General features: G+C 44.1%; 1 protein-coding gene across 1 annotated transcript; it reads right to left on the reverse strand.

Annotated features, from left to right (window-relative positions):
* Positions 1–5212: 5212 nt before the first annotated feature.
* Positions 5213–17795, reverse strand: LOC307236653 (myosin heavy chain, fast skeletal muscle-like; the record flags this gene model as incomplete). The annotated part of the gene is made up of 38 exons (XM_080009128.1): positions 5213–5298; positions 6163–6262; positions 6859–6963; positions 7165–7335; positions 7552–7677; positions 7771–7974; positions 8391–8699; positions 8915–9039; positions 9164–9329; positions 9416–9599; positions 9682–9878; positions 9973–10091; positions 10182–10308; positions 10406–10795; positions 10903–10993; positions 11080–11225; positions 11308–11484; positions 11582–11824; positions 11969–12224; positions 12319–12455; positions 12615–12738; positions 12843–12960; positions 13066–13153; positions 13589–13680; positions 13794–14103; positions 14362–14532; positions 14631–14780; positions 14868–14986; positions 15106–15244; positions 15341–15444; positions 15638–15736; positions 15844–15907; positions 16294–16386; positions 16488–16602; positions 16691–16718; positions 16837–16993; positions 17364–17507; positions 17592–17795. The coding sequence occupies 38 exons, from the start codon at positions 17793–17795 to the stop codon at positions 5213–5215; spliced, it is 5778 nt and encodes a 1925-aa protein (XP_079865254.1).
* Between the last annotated feature and the right edge of the window lie 3140 nt (positions 17796–20935).

The raw sequence follows: 20935 nt of genomic DNA on the forward strand, positions 1-20935 counted from the left end.
TCTGGAGCAGACGGAGAGGAGCCGTAAGATCGCTGAGCAGGAGCTTCTGGATGCCAGCGAGAGAGTGCAGCTCCTCCACTCGCAGGTTCGACCCGAGCTGTTCTCCGTCTCACTGTCCTGTAATGCATTTTAAGAGGGGATTAAATCGATGAGTAATTTGGTCGTTTCCCATTCATGATTTGTATTTCAGGCTCTATTTTTTAGCTGGCACTTTTTAAGAAACAGCCTGTGGCAGTTTTGCCTGCCACACATTTCCCGAGTGTCGTTTTCAGGGCCCTCCGACACAGAGACACAGGCCACGGGGTTGAAAGCACACCTGTTTATTGCAGAAGGTGGGCAAGGTGGGACAAGCCTGGAGCAGATGGAAGACATGTCATGTGTGTGTGGGGATGTGGGTTTTACCTTGTTGCTCGTTGATTACTCTAACGAGCAACAGGTATACAGCCACTATGATCCTGGGCCCAATTACCTAGACCCAAGACAGGTGTGGCTGCTTAAACCACACCACCCCCACACCACACAGCCATTCAATATATTTGCGAAATGAATGTGCTCCTCTATATGCTGTTTCTATTGTTGGTGGCAGGGTCCTCCTTTCCTGGCAAGAATGCAAAACTGGGGCAAATGTAGCAGTGGTTGAATTTGATAAAATAACGTAGCCAGAAAAAAAAAAAAGAAAAGATTTTAAGGGAATTCTGGGACTTGCAGTGTAGCCCACCCAACACAGACAATCTTATGGATAACCAGTTGTTTGCGGCAATGTGAACTACAGCACTACAGGAAAAAAAAGGAATTACTTTGTCCTCATATTTCAAGAGAAATACAGCAATGAATGTACAGTAATGCCGCTTGTGCCGTGTCTCCTGCAGAACACCAGTTTGATCAATAGCAGGAAGAAGCTGGAGGCCGATCTGAGCCGGACTCAGAGTGAGATGGAGGACAGCATCCAAGAGGCCAGGAATGCTGAGGAGAAGGCCAAGAAAGCAATCACCGATGTAAGGTTAGGGTTAGGGTTTTATATTGATTAATTAATGATAAGTGGTTGCCAGGTTTGACCTACAATGCCTCGTGTCGCACGAAAACATTACCATCAACAAAACTCATCTGACCGAACTGGCAACCCTCCAAAAAAAACAAGAACTGCAGGTGTAGATAAAAAAGAAAAATGGAATAAACCATTGCTTTTGTTGCTCTCCCAGGCGGCCATGATGGCAGAGGAGCTGAAGAAGGAGCAGGACACCAGCGCTCACCTGGAGAGGATGAAGAGGAACATGGAGGTGACGGTGAAGGACCTGCAGCACCGTTTGGACGAGGCTGAGAGCCTGGCCATGAAGGGTGGAAAGAAGCAGCTCCAGAAGCTGGAGGCGAGGGTATGGTTTCCTTTAAAACCAACAAAGTAAGGCCCCCTGCCAAAAGTAAAACCCAATTTGGGAAAATGGTTCATGATGCCTTTTCTTTGACAATCTGAAGAACCTAAAATGTTAGAACCTATGGAAATCATATCTGTGTCTCCTATTTTACGGGTATTCACTAAATCATATGCCAGACGTCTGTATTGGGACACACTTCCTGTGGGACGCAATAACCCTTCATTTTGTATGATTAGTTATTTTCTGCACTGAAATAAATGTTTGACATTGTTTTATTTATTGCTAAAGCATCTTTAAATTTGAAAGGTATATAAGAAGAAAAATATTATGGGATCCAACTTGTACCTGGTTCACATTTTTTTGCTTTCTTGGCATTGCCTACCATTGATTTTCCTGGACTGTAGGTCCGAGAGCTTGAGACCGAGGTGGAAACAGAGCAAAGACACGGATCCGATGCCGTGAAAGGGGTGCGGAAATTTGAGCGCCGCGTCAAGGAGCTCACCTACCAGGTATGTCCTGCAGAAATAACTTCTTTAAGGGAGTTTACCAGTTGTGCATGAAGAACCTCTGGGAAGATTGTTATTTTGAACAGTTTGAGACTTCAGTGAAATGCAACGCAGACGTGTGGCGACTTCCCATTTCTGCTGTGAAGCATTAAGTTCACCTACAAAACACCTTAATGATTGGGAATTTATCAAATAAGGCACTTGGCTGCCAATTCAATGACCATATCTTAAATTGTAAGGGGTATTCGTTTTGGCAGAAGCATGTTCTTTTCTGTTGGCTGCCTATTGTTTGTGGTAAAATTAGTGGAGTATTGAATAGGTCTGTTCACCCTGGGGACTATACTGCATAAACCTCTCAAGTTGAACAGAGTCCTTCTAACCTCTATTAATGGCTATATTCATTAATACAAAACAAATTATCCATATGGACAAGAACTCCAGGCAAGAGTGTCCAAATTCTGGTTTTCCACTTGAACCAAGCCTTTTTGTTGACAAAACTAAAGCCTGTATCTGAGCTCCTTTCAAGTCAGGGATTTTCTTTGCCCACCTTGGCTCTCTCCCACAATTTCTCTGCACCAAGCAAATTTTGAACTTGAACAAAAAATTCACATATTTCAACCTTAAAACACACACTTGTGTTGTTTTTTTCATATTTGTGGGAACCAGTCAGAGGAGGACAAGAAGAACATGATGCGGCTGCAGGATCTGGTGGACAAGCTGCAGCTCAAGGTCAAGGTGTACAAGAGGCAGGCGGAGGAGACCGTGAGTGCATTTATTCCTCAACTTAGAGTGCTTTGATAGAATTCAGCCCCTTGAACCCCCTGTTAACCCTTGTTATGCGCCCTGAGCAGGAGGAGCAGGCTAACATCCACCTGACTAAGCTGAGGAAGGTGCAGCACGAGCTGGAGGAGGCCGAGGAGCGGGCCGACATTGCCGAGTCCCAGGTCAACAAGATGAGGGTCAAGAGCCGGGACATAGGCAAGGTCAGGAATCTTTTTCATGTCAAGGATCCTCAGTTTGATATGCCTTAGGCCACAGACTCAATCGAATAAGATTTAGTCTCTGGAACCCCAATCTGAGATGATTTTTTTATTGTTCGATATGACCTGTTTCATGACCTCTTTACCCGTAACAGTGAAAGTAGGATCAAAACGGTCATTACTGTACATACTTCATGACCTCTGGAACCCCTTGAAGGTCCCCCTGGCCGTCCTCAGACCCCATGTTAAGAACCACTGGTCTAACGGTTGTATGCAGGGCTTAAATGTGGAATTGACATGAATGGGTTAGAATAGGTTGAAAAATACAAATTTAAATTACGGTCCACCCACCTCCCAAATCCCAAGTTAACCCCTCGATGTATCAGCTGTATTACTTATCTCTGCTTCTAACCACAAAACCTGTGTAATGCATGGAGTGGGATTTGATGTAGCTGTTGGTAGCTGTTGAAGAATGCGTAATTATACGTATATGACCATATAAAGACAGAAAATATAATGCTGGTTGGTAATCTTCGTCTTGTCTGTTTCACTCTTTCAAATTTTTAGGGTAAAGACAGCGGGGAGTAGTTTTCCTTGGCGGATGAAAAGGGAAGAAGCATGAATCATGACGTAGAATGCAACATACTCTTAACTAGAATATCTATTCCTCGTTATGCAGACTGAACCGCTGTGCAGAAATCAGTGCAGTGGCTTTTATTTTGAAATTGTTTGGTAGTGGTTGTATGTTGCGATAAATCAATAAAACAAAAAAAAAAAAAAAAAAAAAAAAGAGCCTTTTGTTGCTTGATTTATTTAATGGTTTTGATGACAGTAGAAGCACTAGGATTTCAATTTTGGATGGGTCAAAGTCATTTTGTTTGCAAATGTCATTGTATTAATTTACAGACTCTTTCATGCCAAATAGTTACAATTTGCCATTATTCTGCCGCTCATGCCATATAAAAGGTTTATTGAGCTTTGAAAATGTTGAAAATAAACATAAACATAAAATTATGTTCTTTACAGGGTAATTCCAGGATGCGCCAGGGAATTCATTTCAAATTAATTTGAGATAATATCGTATGAAAACTGATATTAATTTATGTTTTTGTTGATATCAGACATGTAAGCATTCCGTATGAGGGCAGATTAAAAACTGAATTTAATTAAGATGGCGAGATAAACATAATGATATAATATAACATAATTAACATAAACATAATTAAAAGTCCAACTCGTCATTATCAGTCATATTCTTCGTGATAATGATGAGTTGGACTTTTAATTATGTAACTCATCCGCTTCACACTTATTCCTGACGGTGTGAGAGTTTTGGTGAATAAAGTGACATGATCCTGTCTAGATATGGGTCTAGATATGTCCCCAACATCCAGTAATTAGCTCCATTAATGAATTATCTGAGGTATATCCTCAGTATGACAGTATAATACTGAATGCATTGTTAACATGCTAAATGGAAATTAAGAGCCTTGTCAAATCTGACTGGCATGTATTACATCACAGTACTCTGTGAGGCCTTATTTTAGTTTATTGTTACGAGTCAGCATTAGAGTGAATAATACCGTTAATATTATTCACAAAAACCATGCCAAACGTAAGCAGTTATATCATCATGATACTGTTGCAGCTTTAACACCCAGCTATTCTGCGTCCAGGTGTTGACGGAGGTTCTGCTCCTGCTACTCTCCTTGTCCCTCTTGTGCCTGGAAATAAGCAGGAAAATTAGTAAAGTGTTCCGTCGAGCACATTTGGAATTATTACGATGACGTTATGACAGTATTGTTGGGTTTTGGCATTCGTTTGAAATGTCAAGACTTTCATTTATTTTATGTATTTATTCAATAGGGGAAAGGATTTAACCACTGGCTGGATCTTATTTCCCTTTAAAACAGAGGGTTCCCAACCTTTATTACTCAATCAAACCCGAGAACCGTCGTGGATTTTCTTACAATTTATATTTGAACTGACACCCATGAGGACTTTTGAACCAATGTTTGAATTGTTAGGAAATGTATACCTCAAATTCAAATTGCGACCCCTCCTGGGATCTCTGGCGACCCCAGTTTGGGAACCCCTTTTCTTTAAAAGACGGATGGTTTCTGTTTATCACAACAGTATGGAGGTCATTTCAAGCCTGAGATTCTAGCATTTTTATGTATCGTCAGTGGGCCGTAGCGTTTGAGATGCCGCGTGGTATTGATTATAGTTGTTGTTGTGGATACCTAAGCATAACCTCCTGTATAACTTGGGGGGCTTTCGGGATTGTATGCATAGACTAGCGGGTACCTTAGTGCCTATCTCCCGGCTCTTGGCCCGCATCTTGTTGGCCTGGGACTCAGCGATGTCGGCCCGCTCCTCGGCCTCCTCCAGCTCGTGCTGGGCCTTCCTGAAGCGAGCCATGTGCACGTTGGACTGCTCCTCCTGGAAGGAAAAAATAAAAAGAAAGAAAGGATGAACACATTCTAAGTCTATATATGGGGAAAACACCCAATGTTAACAAATAAATTCATATCAACCATTTAGTTCAATCCTGTCATTGAGCCTTGGGTCTAGCTCTGCAGAATTTCTTTCAGTTGCAAGTAAAATAATGACAATTTCCAATTTTTTACTTTTATTAAAAATTCAATTTCAAATTTGGTTTTTAAGGGGAGGTAAGAAGGAAGTCAAATGTTCTCAAATGGTAAATGACAAATTTTATATTGTGTACATAATTAAATAGTACATTTGTACATTTGCAATTGAATTACAAGTAAAATAAATTTCACACTTAAACTGCGCCAGTTTTTGACAAAATAACTGCTAGTTTACTGGGGTTTTTTGAAACGCACTAATTTAACAGTAGTTCACCAAAAAAAATTCTAATTTGAGACATTTGATTTATACCATGCCTTGTTATCAAGATAGTGAAACTTGATTCTCAATTACTGATATACTCTTTATTTCATGTATATCAACTTATAGAAAACTATGCACATCAAACTAAATTGATATGCATTACTAAAGAATCCTAACACACCTTATACCACCATTAGAATTATTTTTTTAAGTGTTTTAAAAAAGAAGAAAAAGATTTTGAACAGAACAGATTAAGGGGATCAGGGACTTCTCATTATAACGATACTGTCTTGTGTTCTTGTGTGTGTGTGTGTGTGTGTGTGTGTGTGTGTGTGTGTGTGTGTGTGTGTGTGTGTGTGTGTGTGTGTGTGTGCGTGTGTGTGTGCGTGTGTGTGCGTGTGTGTGTGTGTACTGCAGGCAACAGTGGTTACAGTGTTAATAAGAAAGCACTCACAGCCTCTTCAGCTTGTCTCTTGTACGCTTTCACTTTGATCTGCAGCTTATCCACCAAATCCTGGAGCCGGGCGTTGTTTTTCTTGTCCTCCTCAGACTGAGACAAACAGACACAAATTAATCTCAGTCGAGTGGTTTAATTCCCGGCTCTTGATCATTAATTACCCCTGCAGCTGAGTACACAAATTATCGGCGTGGCATTGTTGGCTTTTAAATGCGCACAGTACCATAAAAGATGATTTCTTCTCAAGGGCAGAGTTTAAAGGACACAGGTATTTTTATTTACTTATTAAAACTTCGTTTCCCAACCTCACCGAACCCTTTTCTATGGGGAAACGTACCACTCTGCTGCAACTCCTCACCGCACTTCCATTCAGTCCAATGGGGCAAACGTTCAAACCTCATCGAAAACGTATTAAAAACTCCCTTTCGAAAATGAGAAGCTGACAACACAGTCAGACTTTTTTTTTTACCAAGATGATTTTATTGATGCACTTCTACAAATCAGCTTCCTTTTTTTTTTTTTTGCTACACCCGTGCGAACGGAAGAGACCAGAAGCAGGAAGTTGCACCGCTTCATTTTTTTTTTCACTTCAAGAATGAAAATTCAACTTTACACTTTGGATGTACCGCGGCAGTCACAAAAAAAAAACAAAAAAAAAAAACGGTTTTGAACAAAATTGGACTTCTGACCTGGTAGGTGAGCTCCTTTATCTTCCTCTCGTATTTTCGGACTCCCTTGATGGCGTCGGCACCACGTTTCTGTTCGCCTTCCAGCTCGTTCTCCAGCTCACGGACCTGGGCAGAATTCACGTTTTTATATGTTTGTTTGTGTTTGGGTCTGTGATATTTCATATTAGAGGTGGGTATGAAGATACTTTTATTGGTAATGGACAGAATTGTGTTAAGTATTTGTATCGAGTGTTGAAAAATCGTATAACATTCCAAATTGTGATATCTAAATAATAACTATACGTATAACCAAATGTCCATACATACCCTCGCCTCCAGCTTCTGGAGCTGCTTCTTTCCACCCTTCATGGCCAGGCTCTCAGCCTCGTCCAAACGGTGCTGCAGGTCCTTCACCGTCACCTCCACGTTCCTCTTCATCCTCTCCAGGTGAGCGCTGGTGTCCTGCTCCTTCTTCAGCTCCTCGGCCATCATGGCCGCCTGGGAGAGCAACAGGAGCGATTTAGTGAAATAGTGAAAATATGAAAAATATGAAAATCCTGGAGGTCACAAATCATCATCATCAATTTTTGCTTTTGAAAAATTGTATTTACATATTTTGTAGACTTGGCTACAATTCATGAAATGGGAAAGAGATGAGACTCTTAATAAAGACCTTTATGGTTTTCAGAATAAAAGCACCGTAAGAAACCTTACATCGGTGATCGCTTTCTTGGCCTTCTCCTCCGCGTTCCTGGCCTCCTGCACAGCGTCTTCTATCTCACTTTGGAAATGGGTCACATCGGCGTCCAGCTTCTTCTTGGTGTTCAGAAGACTTGTGTTCTGGGGGGGGGGTTGGTCGGAGCAGATGGGCAATGTGAACGACGCGACAGCAGCAAACTGGCAATTCGATTTGTAGGATAACCGGGCTCTCACCTGGGAGTGGAGGAGTCCCACCCGCTCGCTGGCGTCGATCAGCTCCTGCTCGGCGATTTTGCGCCCGCGCTCAGTCTGCTCCAGGGCGGCTCGGAGCTCCTCGATCTCGGCCTGCATCAGGGTGGTCCGGCGCTCCATCGTGCCCACTTGCTCCTTCATGTCGTCCTGCCCTCGCACCGAGTCGTCCAGGTGGATCTGGGCGTCCTGAAATCCCAAACGACTCTCCGTCAAGTCTTATATTGCATGGATGTTTGTTTGGTTTTTTTGGAACTGTTTCCATTAAACTCTAGTTTTGTGAGCGTGAACCTTGTAGTTTAATTTTGTTTTCATTAAATGTGATTAATTATCCAATCAGCGGTTATTATATTATAATGTGTTTCCATAATCACGGTGGAGACATGAGCTCATGAGATGGGACAAAGTTTTGGATCTTGGAACCAAATGAACATCCTTGGCAGATCCTTTATGTGATGGAAACCCACGTTGAGCCTGTGCACACGCCTTCAAACCTGGCCAAGTCAAAAAACGGCATTAGTGTGGATGAGATATTAATGTCCATGTAATGACCATGTCAACCATGTGGTATGTCAATATATGCCTCTCAGGACTGCGGCCTGCACCTTGAACTGTCCTTGGACAATCCTCAGCTGCTTCTGGGCCTCGGCGGCCTGCCTGTTGGCGTGGCTCAGCTGGATCTCCATCTCGTTCAGGTCTCCTTCCATCTTCTTCTTGACTCGCAGGGCGTCGTTCCTGCTCCTGATCTCGGCGTCCAGCGTGCTCTGCATGGACTCCACCATCCTCTGGCTGTTCCTCTTCAGCTGGTCGATCTCCTCGTCCTTCTCCGCCACCTTGCGGTCCACCTCGGCCTTCACCTGGTTCAGCTCCATTTGCATGCGGAGGATCTTGGACTCCTCGTGCTCCAGCGAGGCCTTCAAACGCGACACGACATTTGTTAATCGTCAGTGTAAGTCACTGCAGAGTGTAGTATCTGTCCTGTAATCAACCTACATAAGCGTCCTACCCTATAGTCTAGATCAGAAAGCAAAAGCATTGATTTTGTCTTACTGTTACAACCGTCCCCGGAAAAAGTAATAAAGGAGCTATATAATGATTAGGACTGCTGTTGATGGCCTAAATTCTTTACCTCAGCTTCTTCCAGTGCAGTTTGCATATCGCCTTTCTCTGTCTCCACCTGCTTCCTGAACCTTTCCAGCTCGTGGACGATCTTTCCGCTTTCTCCAAGATGTTCGGTCAGGTCTGAGATCTCCTCTGAGAATGGAAGGTGTTCAGGTGTTAGGGAAGCAGAGAGATTGAGAGAGAGATCTTTTGGGCAATTAGGCTTTAAATAAAGGAAAATTTACTGTTTGCTGTGCAAGTAATATACTCGACTCACGCTGCAGGTTTTTATTCTCCCTTTTGAGAGTTTCCAGATGATCCAGGGCTTCCTCGTAGGAGTTTTTCAATTTGAAAAGCTCATTGCTCTGAGCGCGAGCCTCTTTCTGAGCACCCTCGAGCTCCGCCTGAGATTCCTCATACTTTTGCTTCCAGTCACCTAGAATCTAAACCCGCTCGATCATTAGCCAGTGAGAACATACCACTGTAAAGCAAATAAATGGACCTGTACATTGGGGTTGTATTAAAATACCTTGTCAAAGTTCCTCTGTTTTTTATCAAGGTTGGAAGCAATGCTATTGGACCTCTCTACATCCACCATGAGATCCTCCATCTCGCTGTGAAGTCGCTGCTTGGTTTTTTCCAGGGACGCGCATTTGGAGTTCACCGCCTCGATTTGATCCTCGGCCTCTTGGAGACGTTGAGCGAGCTTTTTCCTGCAAAATTGCGAATCAATCAGGAGGACCGGGGTTTTGGCCAGGCGGCGGGATGCAGCTCGCGAATATGGCCAGCGCTTACTTGGCCTCCTCAAGCTCCTCCGTCCTCTGGATGGCGTCGGTTTCGTACTTGTTCCTCCAGAGGGCCACCTCGGTGTTGGCCTTGGACAAGTTGCGCTGAAGCTCGGCCTTGGCCTCCTGCTCCTCTTCAAACTGCTCGCGGAGGAGGTCGCAGTCGTGGCGAGCCGACTGCAAGCTGTGAGCCAGGGCATTCTTAGCCTGCAAAGAGGTCGCCGGCATCGAGGGTGACTACCGTAGGATAGCTTGCCATTTGAAATTTTTGTAACGTGTGCGCATAATGACCTGGCACTACCTTTGACTCTTCCTCGATGTGCCGTTTCAGCTCATCGATTTGGGTCGTGAAGCCCTGCTTTCCTCGAGTCAGTTGGGAAATAAGGCTTTCCCGTTCTTCCATTTGTCGGGCGAATTCACCTAGAACAGAACAGGCCATTTATTTTAAAAAGCAACTCGCGTCTATACATTCGTAAACAGTGGCGATGGACGACATAAGAATTGGACTACCGTTCTCAGTTTGAAGACGGGCCCTCTGATTGTTAAGATCAGTGATCTGACGTATGTTCTCCTCGTTTTTGGTCTTCAACTCAATGAGCTGGTCTTCAATTGAGCGACACATCTTCTCAAGGCTGACCTTTAAAGTCATTTACAGGTCATTAAAAATACAATTTGAGTTGAAGCCAGTTATTCTGTCCTCCTGCCTCCTACAAAGATGTCTCTGATTTGAATACCTTGGTCTTTGCCACTGCTTCCATGTTGCCGGTCAAGTCATCGATCTCCAGCTTTAATTCGCTCTTTTCCTTCTCCAGTTTTTGCTTGACCCTCTGGAGATTGTCAATCTGCTCCCCCAGCTCCGCCATGCTGTCCGCCTGCTTCTTGCGCAGCGCGGCGGCCGTGCCCTCGTGGTGCAGCGTCGATTCCTCCAGGTCGCGGCGCAGTTTGAGGAACTCGGCCTCGCGCTTCTTGTTCATCTCCACCTGGGCGGCGGTGGCTCCTCCGGCCTCCTCCAGGCGCTCACTGATCTCCTCCAGCTCCCTGGACAGGTCCGATCTTTGCTTCTCCATCTTGGCTCGCATGGCACGCTCGGCCTCCACCTCTTCTTCAAGCTCCTCAATGCGGGCCTGGAAAATCAAACCATTTGACTCATTCAGATCTATCCTATTTGAAGGCAGTTTGAATTAAATGTTTGATATTGTAAAGTCATATGTTAATTCTTGCTTTTCCTTACATGCAGTTCCTTCATCTTCTTTTGGAGCTGGTTGTTCATCGTTTGCTCGTCTGCAATTTTGCTGAGTAGCTGATTGTTTTCAAATTCTTTCCTGCAAAGTCAACAAAATAAATTCATACAACAACAATAAACTACGATTTTTTCTGACTTAAATGGATAACCAGTATGTGACCTTACTTCTTGATTTTCTCCTCAGACTGCTGCTTGTCATTTTCCAGATCCATTATGGACTCCTGAACAAGTTTCAGATCCCCCTCGAGCTTCCGTTTGACCCTTTCAAGGTCCATACGGATCTTCTTTTCTTGCTCCAGTGAACCCTCAAGCTTAAACACATTGTGGCGGCGCAAACTTGATTATGCGTTGTGAATAAAAACCCGGAACGTGAATCTCTGTGGTAAAACTTACGTCATCCACTTGTTGTTCAAGCTTGGATTTCGCTTTGGTCAGAGAATTGACTTTGTCCTCCTCTGCTTGGAGATCGTCAAGGGTCTGCTGGTGGGCCTCTTGGAGGGCCTTCTTCTCCTTGGTCAGTTTGGTAATGCTCTCATCTTGAGCAGTCATTTCCTCGGTCAGGTTTTTAACCTGCATTATACATTTGGCACGTTAGAACAACTCTCATGCAATAGTAAACGCAACCAAAAAAACAACCCTTAAGGGACCCCGACAAGGCATCACAAACCTTGTTTTCCGTAGCATGCTTCTCTTTCTCGACTTTGGCCAAGGTCATCTCCAGGTCGTCAATGTCTTTCTTGAGCTCGGAGCATTCGTCTTCCAACTTCCGCTTCTTGGCCGTCAGCTCGGAGTTGATTTCCTCCTCGTCGTCCAGCCTTTCGGTCACCTCTTTGAGTTTGGCCTCAAGCTGGATTTTGCTTTTTATCAAGCCCTCGCATCTCTCCTCGGCGTCGCAAAGATTTTCAGAATCCTATGAATGAACAGAGAGAAAGCAAATGACAGAACTATCTTAACAGCTACAACCCTGGCAAAGACATCATGTCTCTCGTAAAAAGAAAGGCTAAACTATGAAAAAAAAATTTGTAAAATGGCTTTAAGCTCCAGTGGCACTCACAGCTTGTACTTGCAGCATGAGATTGTTTTTTTCCTGCACCAGAGAAACCATTTTCTCCTCGAGTTCTTTTCTCTTGGCCTCCGCTTTGGCCAGATCCTCCTTGCATTTAATGAAGTCCTCCTTCATGGTCGCCATCTCCTTCTCGGTCTCTGCGCTCTTCAGAAGTGGCTTTATCTTAAAGTACAGCTTCATCCATGGCCAGTGTTTCACATTCATGAAGGAGCGTAGGTTGTATTGCAGAATGTAAATGCAATCTCTGTAAAAATACAATAACAATGATTTCTGGCCCAAACGTTCGCACCTACTTAACGACAGAGAGAGTGAAATGTTTTTTTTGGCGAAGATCTCACTTTTGCGCTGTTAACTTTGAAAATTCCAGTCTCATGAGGTAGCCACGACACAGCGCTTGGGTCTGTGTCACCAGAGAGGCCAGTTTATCGTCACGCAGCTCCTCCAGGGTTCCAAGCAGGCCTGCTTTGAAGAAGACCTGGATTCACGTGGTACAGGGGTAGCAGTTCAGGAAAAAAATGGGTTTGGTTTAGTGAGATCAAGGGGCGTTACTCGCCCTGGACGCCCACCCCAAAGGATTCCCCTGGTGAGATCAGTATTGCAGAGTTGTGTTACTTGATTCATCTGGAGAACATACCTTGGTCGTCCCAAATCTGTACTGTGTATGGTCAACATCAATTGAACCGAGAAGCTTCTCAGAAGCTTTCCTGCCATCGATGAACTGTCCCTCAGGGATTGCACTCGCGTTTAGTATTCTGTACCTGTCAGGATTTGGACAAGTAGTCAAGATCACCATCATATAACTGGATGGAACCGATCCATTCGTTTTGATTGCAGTGATTCAAGTTTAGGGGTTAACGTCTACCTCTGCTTGAAGTCAGCGTAGAGGATCCTGCTGGGAAATCCCTTCCTGCAGATCCTGATCCCCTCCAACACGCCGTTACAGCGCAGCTGGTGGATCACCAGGTGGTTGTCCATGATACCTGAAAGGAAAATCATCAATAATGGTAAAAAAGCAACCAACATACCCACCACACTTGGACATGCAGTTTGTTTTACAGTGCAAAGTATGAAGTACGAATCTATACCTGGGGTTTTCACCTCATTTGGAATGAGGCAGCGAACAAAGTGAGGATGCGTGCTCCTCAAGTTGGTCATCAGTTTCCCAAGGTTTTCCTGCGGAGAAATAACTGACATTCGAACCTCACTGGAACCAAACAAAAATGTAGAATGTCCAGCAAGTTCAGAAAAATGTGACCACTGTGAATGTCCACTTTGCTATTAGATGACCTGCTGACAAAATGCATTATTTGTGCATTTTCAAACCTGCCAATACGCTCTACAGTTTAATATACTAAGTTTGAACGAACATTGCATTTTATAACTCAATGTTATCTCAATATAAAATCATGTGTAAACACCCCTGTGTCTTTCTACAGTGCCGTTGAGCAGCTCCATTGTTCTCCATGCTAGTTAAGGTGCATATACACACATTTTAGTATGGTTGCTAGTTCTTTGGAGTGATTGCATTGGCCAGCTACAGTGAGAGGCCTCTGTTTAGTTTGTTGCTTCAAGGTGGAATTGTCCTTTAAGCACAACCGGAAGCTGTACCCTGAAAACAGCTGACACCGTCTGGAAGGAGCCTCCTTTCTTCTTCCCCCCTTTCTTTCCACCTTTTCCAGCTCCGCCACTGCCGGCGTCACCTCCCGATTCTTAAGATGAGATAGAAATATGAACTGTAGCTACAGCAATCATGTTGACAATTCACGTACTTGACAATATGGTTCTACGTCCTGGCACGTTGAGAGTCAAATACCTCCTTCGGAAGCCGAAAACGAAGCGTACAGGAAAGACAGCAGTTTCACAGAGGACTTCTGGTAGAGCTGGACCACGGACTCATTCAGCGGGTCCTTGTTTTTATCCAGCCAGCCGGAAATGTTGTAGTCGACGGTGCCGGCGTAGTGGACCAGGGAGAAGTGGGCCTCTGGCTTGCCTTTGACCGGCTTGGGCTTTTGGAAGGCGTTATTCTTCCCAAGGTGCTGGTCGTAAAGTTTGTTCTTGAAAGAAGTGTCCGAGGCCTTAGGGAACATGCACTCCTCTTCAAGGATGGAAAAGATTCCCATGGGCTGTAGATATCAGGGTCAAATGACATGTAAAAAAGTAAATTCATTGGAGATAGATAGATAGATAGATAGATAGATAGATAGATAGATAGATAGATAGATAGATAGATAGATAGATAGATAGATAGATAGATAGATAGATAGATAGATAGATAGATAGATAGATAGATAGATAGATAGATAGATAGATAGACAGATAGATAGATAGCAACAGAAAAAAAGCATTAAAGACAATGCATTTTCCTTCGGACATCAACGTACCTTCTCGATGAGCTCGATGCAGGCCGCCAGGTCCATGCCAAAGTCGATGAACTCCCAATCGATGCCTTCCTTCTTGTATTCCTCTTGTTCCAGCACAAACATGTGGTGGTTGAAAAACTGTTGCAGCTTCTCGTTGGTGAAGTTGATGCACAGCTGCTCCATGCTGTTGTACTGTGACAAGGGCCGCCAAAACGGAGGGGGTTGAGTACAACCAAAAAGCCACCGCCACAAAACCACCATTGTCCATGTGGCTGAAGGGCCAAACTCACGTCGAAGATCTCGAACCCGGCGATGTCGAGCACTCCGATGAAGAACTGCCGGGGCTGCTTGGTGTCCAGCATCTCATTGATCCTGATCACCATCCATAAGAACATCTTCTCGTAGACGGACTTGGCCAGGGCACCAACTGCATTGGTGGCCTGATGAAAATGATTGCGATAGTTATGATAATGATGACAATAAGAAGAAGAGAGGAAGATTTGTCTTTGCCCTCTTCTTGTACCCACCTGTGGGACTGTCTGTCCTTTGGTGACATATTCGTTCCCCACCTTCACTCGGGGGTAGCAGAGGCCTTTGACCAGGTCCGCGGCGTTCAGGCCCATGAGGAACGCCACTTTGTCGGCCACTGACAGACACATACGAAAGCAAACGAGTTGCTCTTTTATGCCGGCTGTGACCTGAACGGATCTTCTCCGTTGTTTAAAGACTTTTCTTTCCGTTTCTCTATTCGTTCTCCGCCCTCACCCTCGGAGCTGTCGGACTCGGCCTGCTCCTCTCGCTGCTTCTGCTTGAACTTCATGTTGCCATAATGCATCACTGCACCTGTCAGCTTGTAGATGGACCCTTTCTCATCGCTGGTGAAGCCCAAGATATCAATTGCACTCTGTGCAGACGTAAAACAAAAACAGCAATATTGTTCAAGCAAAGACAGTGTATGCTCTGTTCATCGAAAACGGCTAACACTCCGGAGACCGCTCACATCCGTAGCCACCAGTTCCTCTTTGTCATCAATGCTGGCCACGGAGATCTGCCCCTGACTTATCATCGGAAAGTCGTATGGGTTTGTTGAAATAAGCAGCTGGTCTGTGGAAAATTAATAAGAAAAAATAGCATAGTGGTTTTTTTTTTCTCATAGGGAATTTATCACTCGTTATTCCATAATTCCACTGTAAAAAAAATAGCATCAAGTAAAACTATAAAGTGTCTATTGCTTTTACCTCAACCTCATGTTTTTTTCATTACCTGCTACAACCAGTAAGTGTAATAATATTCATACCTATCAGCTCTGCCTTGTGGCCTGTCATGATCTGGTAGAAGATGTGGTAGCTCCTCTCCTCGGTCAACTGGAACGTCACTCTGGACTTCTCCAGCAAATCTGCACAGAAGAACATAACGCAGAACATAACAGAAAAAGAAGATGCAATGATAATCTTTCGTTAGTATGAACAGAAAGGTTGGTCTATGATTTCAAGACACACTTACACGTTTCGATATCCGCAGAGGCCAGTTTTCCTGTTGTCCCAAAGTGAATTCTGATGAATTTACCCTATGAATACATACAGTATGTGAAAAGGATCAACACAAGTTTTCATGGTTTGTGGCCAATTTCCATAAGACAAGTTCAAGAACAATATCATATTTAGATATTAGATCAAAAATGGAGTTGAAAGGTACTGAACAGAAGAACATAATGCTGTCAGACACACACGCATATGCACACGCACCCGCACACGCACACGCACTAGCACGCAAGCACGCACGCACACTCACACACACACACACACACACACACACACACACAGAAACATACCAAATAAAGGCAGTGCTATTTGTTTTGGAACCACAAGATAACTGTACTAAAGCAGTGGTTATTACTCTGCGTACCTTCTGTTCTAAGTGCAGGAACAGTGCATTCTGGGAGATCGTACTCACAAAGCGGGAGGAGTTGTCGTTCCTCACGGTCTTGGCGTTACCGAAAGCCTCCAGCAGAGGGTTGGCCGAAATGATTTGATCTTCCAGCGTCCCCTGGAGGCGCAGAAGCAGAAATATATATCCGATCTCTCCGATTTGGTTGGTGTCATTTTCGATTCATCATCATCACCATTTTATTTTTTCTTCGGTCCTACCTGTATTTTACCCGAAGTTTGCTCTTTCTTGTCGGTGCCACCCGCCACTGCGATTGTCGCAAAGTACTGGATGACGCGCTTGGTGTTGACGGTCTTTCCCGCACCGGATTCTCCGCTTTAAACACAACACACAAAGAGAGATTAAGACGTCTGAGACCCTTCTGGAACCCGATGTGCATCGTCATCATCTTTCATCAACTCACGTGATCAGCACAGACTGGTTCTCACGATCTGTTGGGAAAATAATTCAATGTCAAAATACCTGCGCCTGAATTTTCTGGACCTCAGCGCCATTTAAGAGAGCTCTTATTCTGTAATCACTCAAATAATTCCTCATTTCCAACCTTACCCGTAAGCATATTCTGATAAGCACTATCGGAGACGGAGAAGATATGGGGCGGGGCCTCCATGCGCTTTTTGCCTCTGTAGGCCGACACCACCTTGGCGTCGTACACCGGCAGCCACTTGTACGGGTTCACCGTGACGCAGAACAACCCGGAGTAGGTCTGTAACCCAGAGATATAGGCAGTATAGGACAGTGGTTCTCAACGTGGGGTCCAGTGACCGCCCAGGGGTCCTTCGAGAGGTTCCAGAGGGTCCTCAAGGAAAATGGTTAATAGTTAAGCTTCACTTCATGACTGTTTCGATCCTAGTTTCACTTATCGCTCCTTAACTTTGGTATGGAAGTTTTGGACAAAATCTTTATCTAACAATAAACATCTTCTCAGATTGGGTCTCATCAGAAGGAGTCCATCGCCAAAAGCGTATGAAATTGCGAGTCCTCAAAATGGAAATAAAACGCTGAGAATCACTGATATAAGAGATGATAAAATCACATAAAAGGGAGAGTGAGACTCGTGTGTGACCTTCACTTACGTAGATCATCCATGCGGCGTAACGCTCTTTGAGGTTAAACAGCACGGAGGGCTCGTTGAGGTGCGTCATCATCGCCATGTCCTCAATCTTGTCGTATTTCGGGGGATTCATGGGATGGCAGTCCTCTTCCTTGACTGTTACAATCTGATGGACATGGTGAGAAAATGTTCGGTTTCTGCACACTTGGGTAAATTAACCCCAAAACGGCCTGTAAGCTGTAGGCTGTACCTCCCCAGCGTTGGTCTTCACGGTGGCTTGGCCTCCTTCCTTGCTCTGGATCATGCCCTTGGTGTACAGCTCCTTGGGATCCGGCAGGAAGCAAGCCGATTTGGCGTCGAAGGGCCGGTTCTGCGCCTCGATCCTCTCCTTCTCGGGCTTGCGGAGGAAGATGGACGCCGGCCCGTACTGGGCCATTTCTGCGTCGGAGCTCATGACGAGATCTCACTGGTTTAACAACAAAAAGTTAAAGAAATTAAGATGAAGCAAACAAGCAAAAAAGGGAAAGTAAAAGGAAACAACAGTTGACCTGCCTTTCCAAAAATAATTTCTTACCTTGATCACCCCCCCCAATTTTGTTGATTTTGTTTTCTAAATATTGCTTGTTCCTGCCAATGAAACACATATAAAACCCCAAGGTTATCACAGAGGAGAACAAACGTGCACTATCATCCATGCGGCGTAACGCTCTTTGAGGTTAGACAGCGCGGAGGGCTCGTTGCGGAGGTGCTTCTCACCAGTGGTCGGTCAACGTCAGGCCTCTCAGTGGACTCGACGGTGGGGCTGAGCTCCTTTTATCACCATCAATGCGACGGAGAAGCAAAAGGGACGATCCAAACTTGGGCATGTCATTAGACGCTAAAACTCAATCAAGTCACATTATCAATATCGGCCGGGTATGGCACGGCATCTTCAAGTGGTAATATTAACGCGTCACCAACCGGAGGTGATGATCCACAAGAACTATTTTTACGTGCGTCGCGTCCTGTTAAGTCGAGTTGTCAGCTTCTCATGTGGTGCTCGCATGTTGCTTTCATAAGATATACCTTGTTACCCAACAACAGCCATGCTGTTGTTGGGTAACACCGAGACGTAATCAGTGGCATCACAACTGGATTTTAAATGGCCCAATCCAGGCCCAGGCTCCAATATTAGGAATTGCACTTCCCTTCGCTACATATTTACATTTTTTGATGTCCATAATATATACTTTGATCAATGAAATCCATACAATCAATAGTTCAACCGGCATCAATTCCCAAGGGGAGAACAGTCATTGTATGTATTTTTGGATGCAGATAATACGACACCACAGTCCGCCACAGTGGATCTCAGTTCCTTCTTGACCTCCATGGTCATCCTGGACTTGAGGAACACCTGCCCTTCCTTCTGCAGCCACTGGCAGACATACAGTAGGCTTACTGAATGGACAGGCTGTCAACAAAGCCACATCATTGCCGGCAGAGCACTGGGAAAATCAGGAATAATGTCAATTATAATAATAAATTGCAGATTCCTCAGCCATCGCAGTATGGTTTTCTCTTCCGGAAAGGTATTTTGTCTTACTTTGGGAGATCCATGTGCTGAACACCCAATGTTTTCCAGCTGCTTCTCTGAGCTCTACGTAGATCCTACTTCCTGTCAGATCTTTCCTGACGTAGTGGTTGCTTTCTGAGCAGCGTTAATCTGGAGCGAGCTTTGTTCCTTAGTCGGACATTCTACAGGGGAGCCCACCTTAAGGCTCATCTTGAGCCTCACATCCCACGTCCGGCCAACCGCCCAACTGGACAATTTAAAGATAGACAGGAATGCTGCAGATACCGTGGCAGGCTTGTACTTCAGAAACGCGCAGACTGCAATTATTAATAGTGTGATAAATTTGTGTGGGTCCTTTTCGCTAGGAAAATGGTTTTATTTGCTGTAGGTATTGCAGGTATGGTCCATTAAGACCGTCTGGGATCGAATCACAGGCCTTACATTGGGTTAGATGATAAAGGCAAGACAACGTCTTCCATCACAATAAATTATGTTATACTACATATTGTCTTACATGACATTATATTACGCAAAACGATATTGACCCATGTGGTGTTGTCAGGATATTGAGGCAGCAAACAAGAATACAAAGATGAAATAATAACTCATAATGATAACTAATATGGAAAAAATAGCATTAGGAATATAACATGACTGAACAATTTTAAAAACAACAACAAGAAAACAGTAGAATAATGTTAATCTCCTTGATGGTGGTTTTTACTGGTTGACATTTGTGTATGGGCATATTGATATTTAATATTGGATGAAATGGTAACACACAAAATAACTTCTACTCTGTTCATGACAAACTCTCAAGTATTGATTGACTTTGTGTTGATTTTTTTAAATTAATTTTATGTCATTTATTACTACACATAACAAATAATGAATGAACAATTATTACCACTCAATATAATTATAAAAAAAAAAATAATAATAATCAAAATATGAAATGCTTTGTTTCTCATTCAAGCCAAACTACTGAAATGTGGACTTTTATTTCTACATTTTGTGAAGGCAAATGCTGCCTTGTATTCCACTACCTGCCTTTATTAGTCATGTGATTTGCTCACATAATGACGTTGTTTTCCTCAGACCCACATCCATGTTCGCCGAGCGCTGCAACACAGCCGTGCAATCCCAGCTGGAACTGAGTTGGAGGCAGCGATCAGAGACGTGAAGCTGAAAACACATCGCACCGCGTCGAAACGCTGAACTGACACTATATAATAAAAAATAACAGTACACTATAAACACTACTGGTAGTTTTCATAACTTTTATGGTGATAACTTTATGGTCATATGTTTCATTTATGGTTATTATCCTTTGCAATCCTCCTTATTAAAGGCAATATATAATGGTATTTCTGCTTGACAAAAGGTTGTTCCATCTCTGGATCTCTGTCCTGCTGTGTCCTTCTAGTGTACTGTTTGTGTCCTACTGTGTCCTCTTAGTGTCCTGCTAGTGTCCTGCTAGTGTCCTGCTAGTGTCCTATTAGTGTCCTGTTTGTGTCCTGCTGGTGTCCTACTGTGTCCTGCTAGTGTCCTGTTAATGTCCTGCTGTGTCCTGCTGGTTTCCTGCTGTGTCCTTCTAGTGTCCTGTTAGTGTCCTATTGTGTCCTCTTAGTGTCCTGCTAGTGTCCTGTTAGTGTCCTGCTGTGTTCTCTTAGTGTCCTGCTAGTGTCCTGTTAGTGTCCTGCTGTGTTCTCTTAGTGTCCTGCTAGTGTCCTGCCCATCTCCTGCTAGTGTCCTGTTGTGTCCTTCTGTGTCCTATTAAGTGTCCTGCTAGTGTCTTGTTAGTGTCCTGCTGTGTCCTCTGAGTGTCCTGCTAGTGTCCTGCTATGTCCTTCTATAGTCCTGTTAGTGTCCTGCTGTGTCCTGTTAGTGTCCTGCTAGTGTCCTGCTGTGTACTTCTAGAGTCCTGTTAGTGTGCTGCTGTGTCCTCCTAGTGGCCTGCTAGTATCCTGCTGTGTCCTTCAAGTGTCCTGTTAGTGTCCTGCTAGTGTCCTGTTAGGGTCCTGTTGTGTCCTTCTAGT

This window comes from Zeus faber (assembly GCF_960531495.2).
Source record: "Zeus faber genome assembly, chromosome: 11".
In the NCBI taxonomy this organism is placed as follows: domain Eukaryota; kingdom Metazoa; phylum Chordata; class Actinopteri; order Zeiformes; family Zeidae; genus Zeus; species Zeus faber.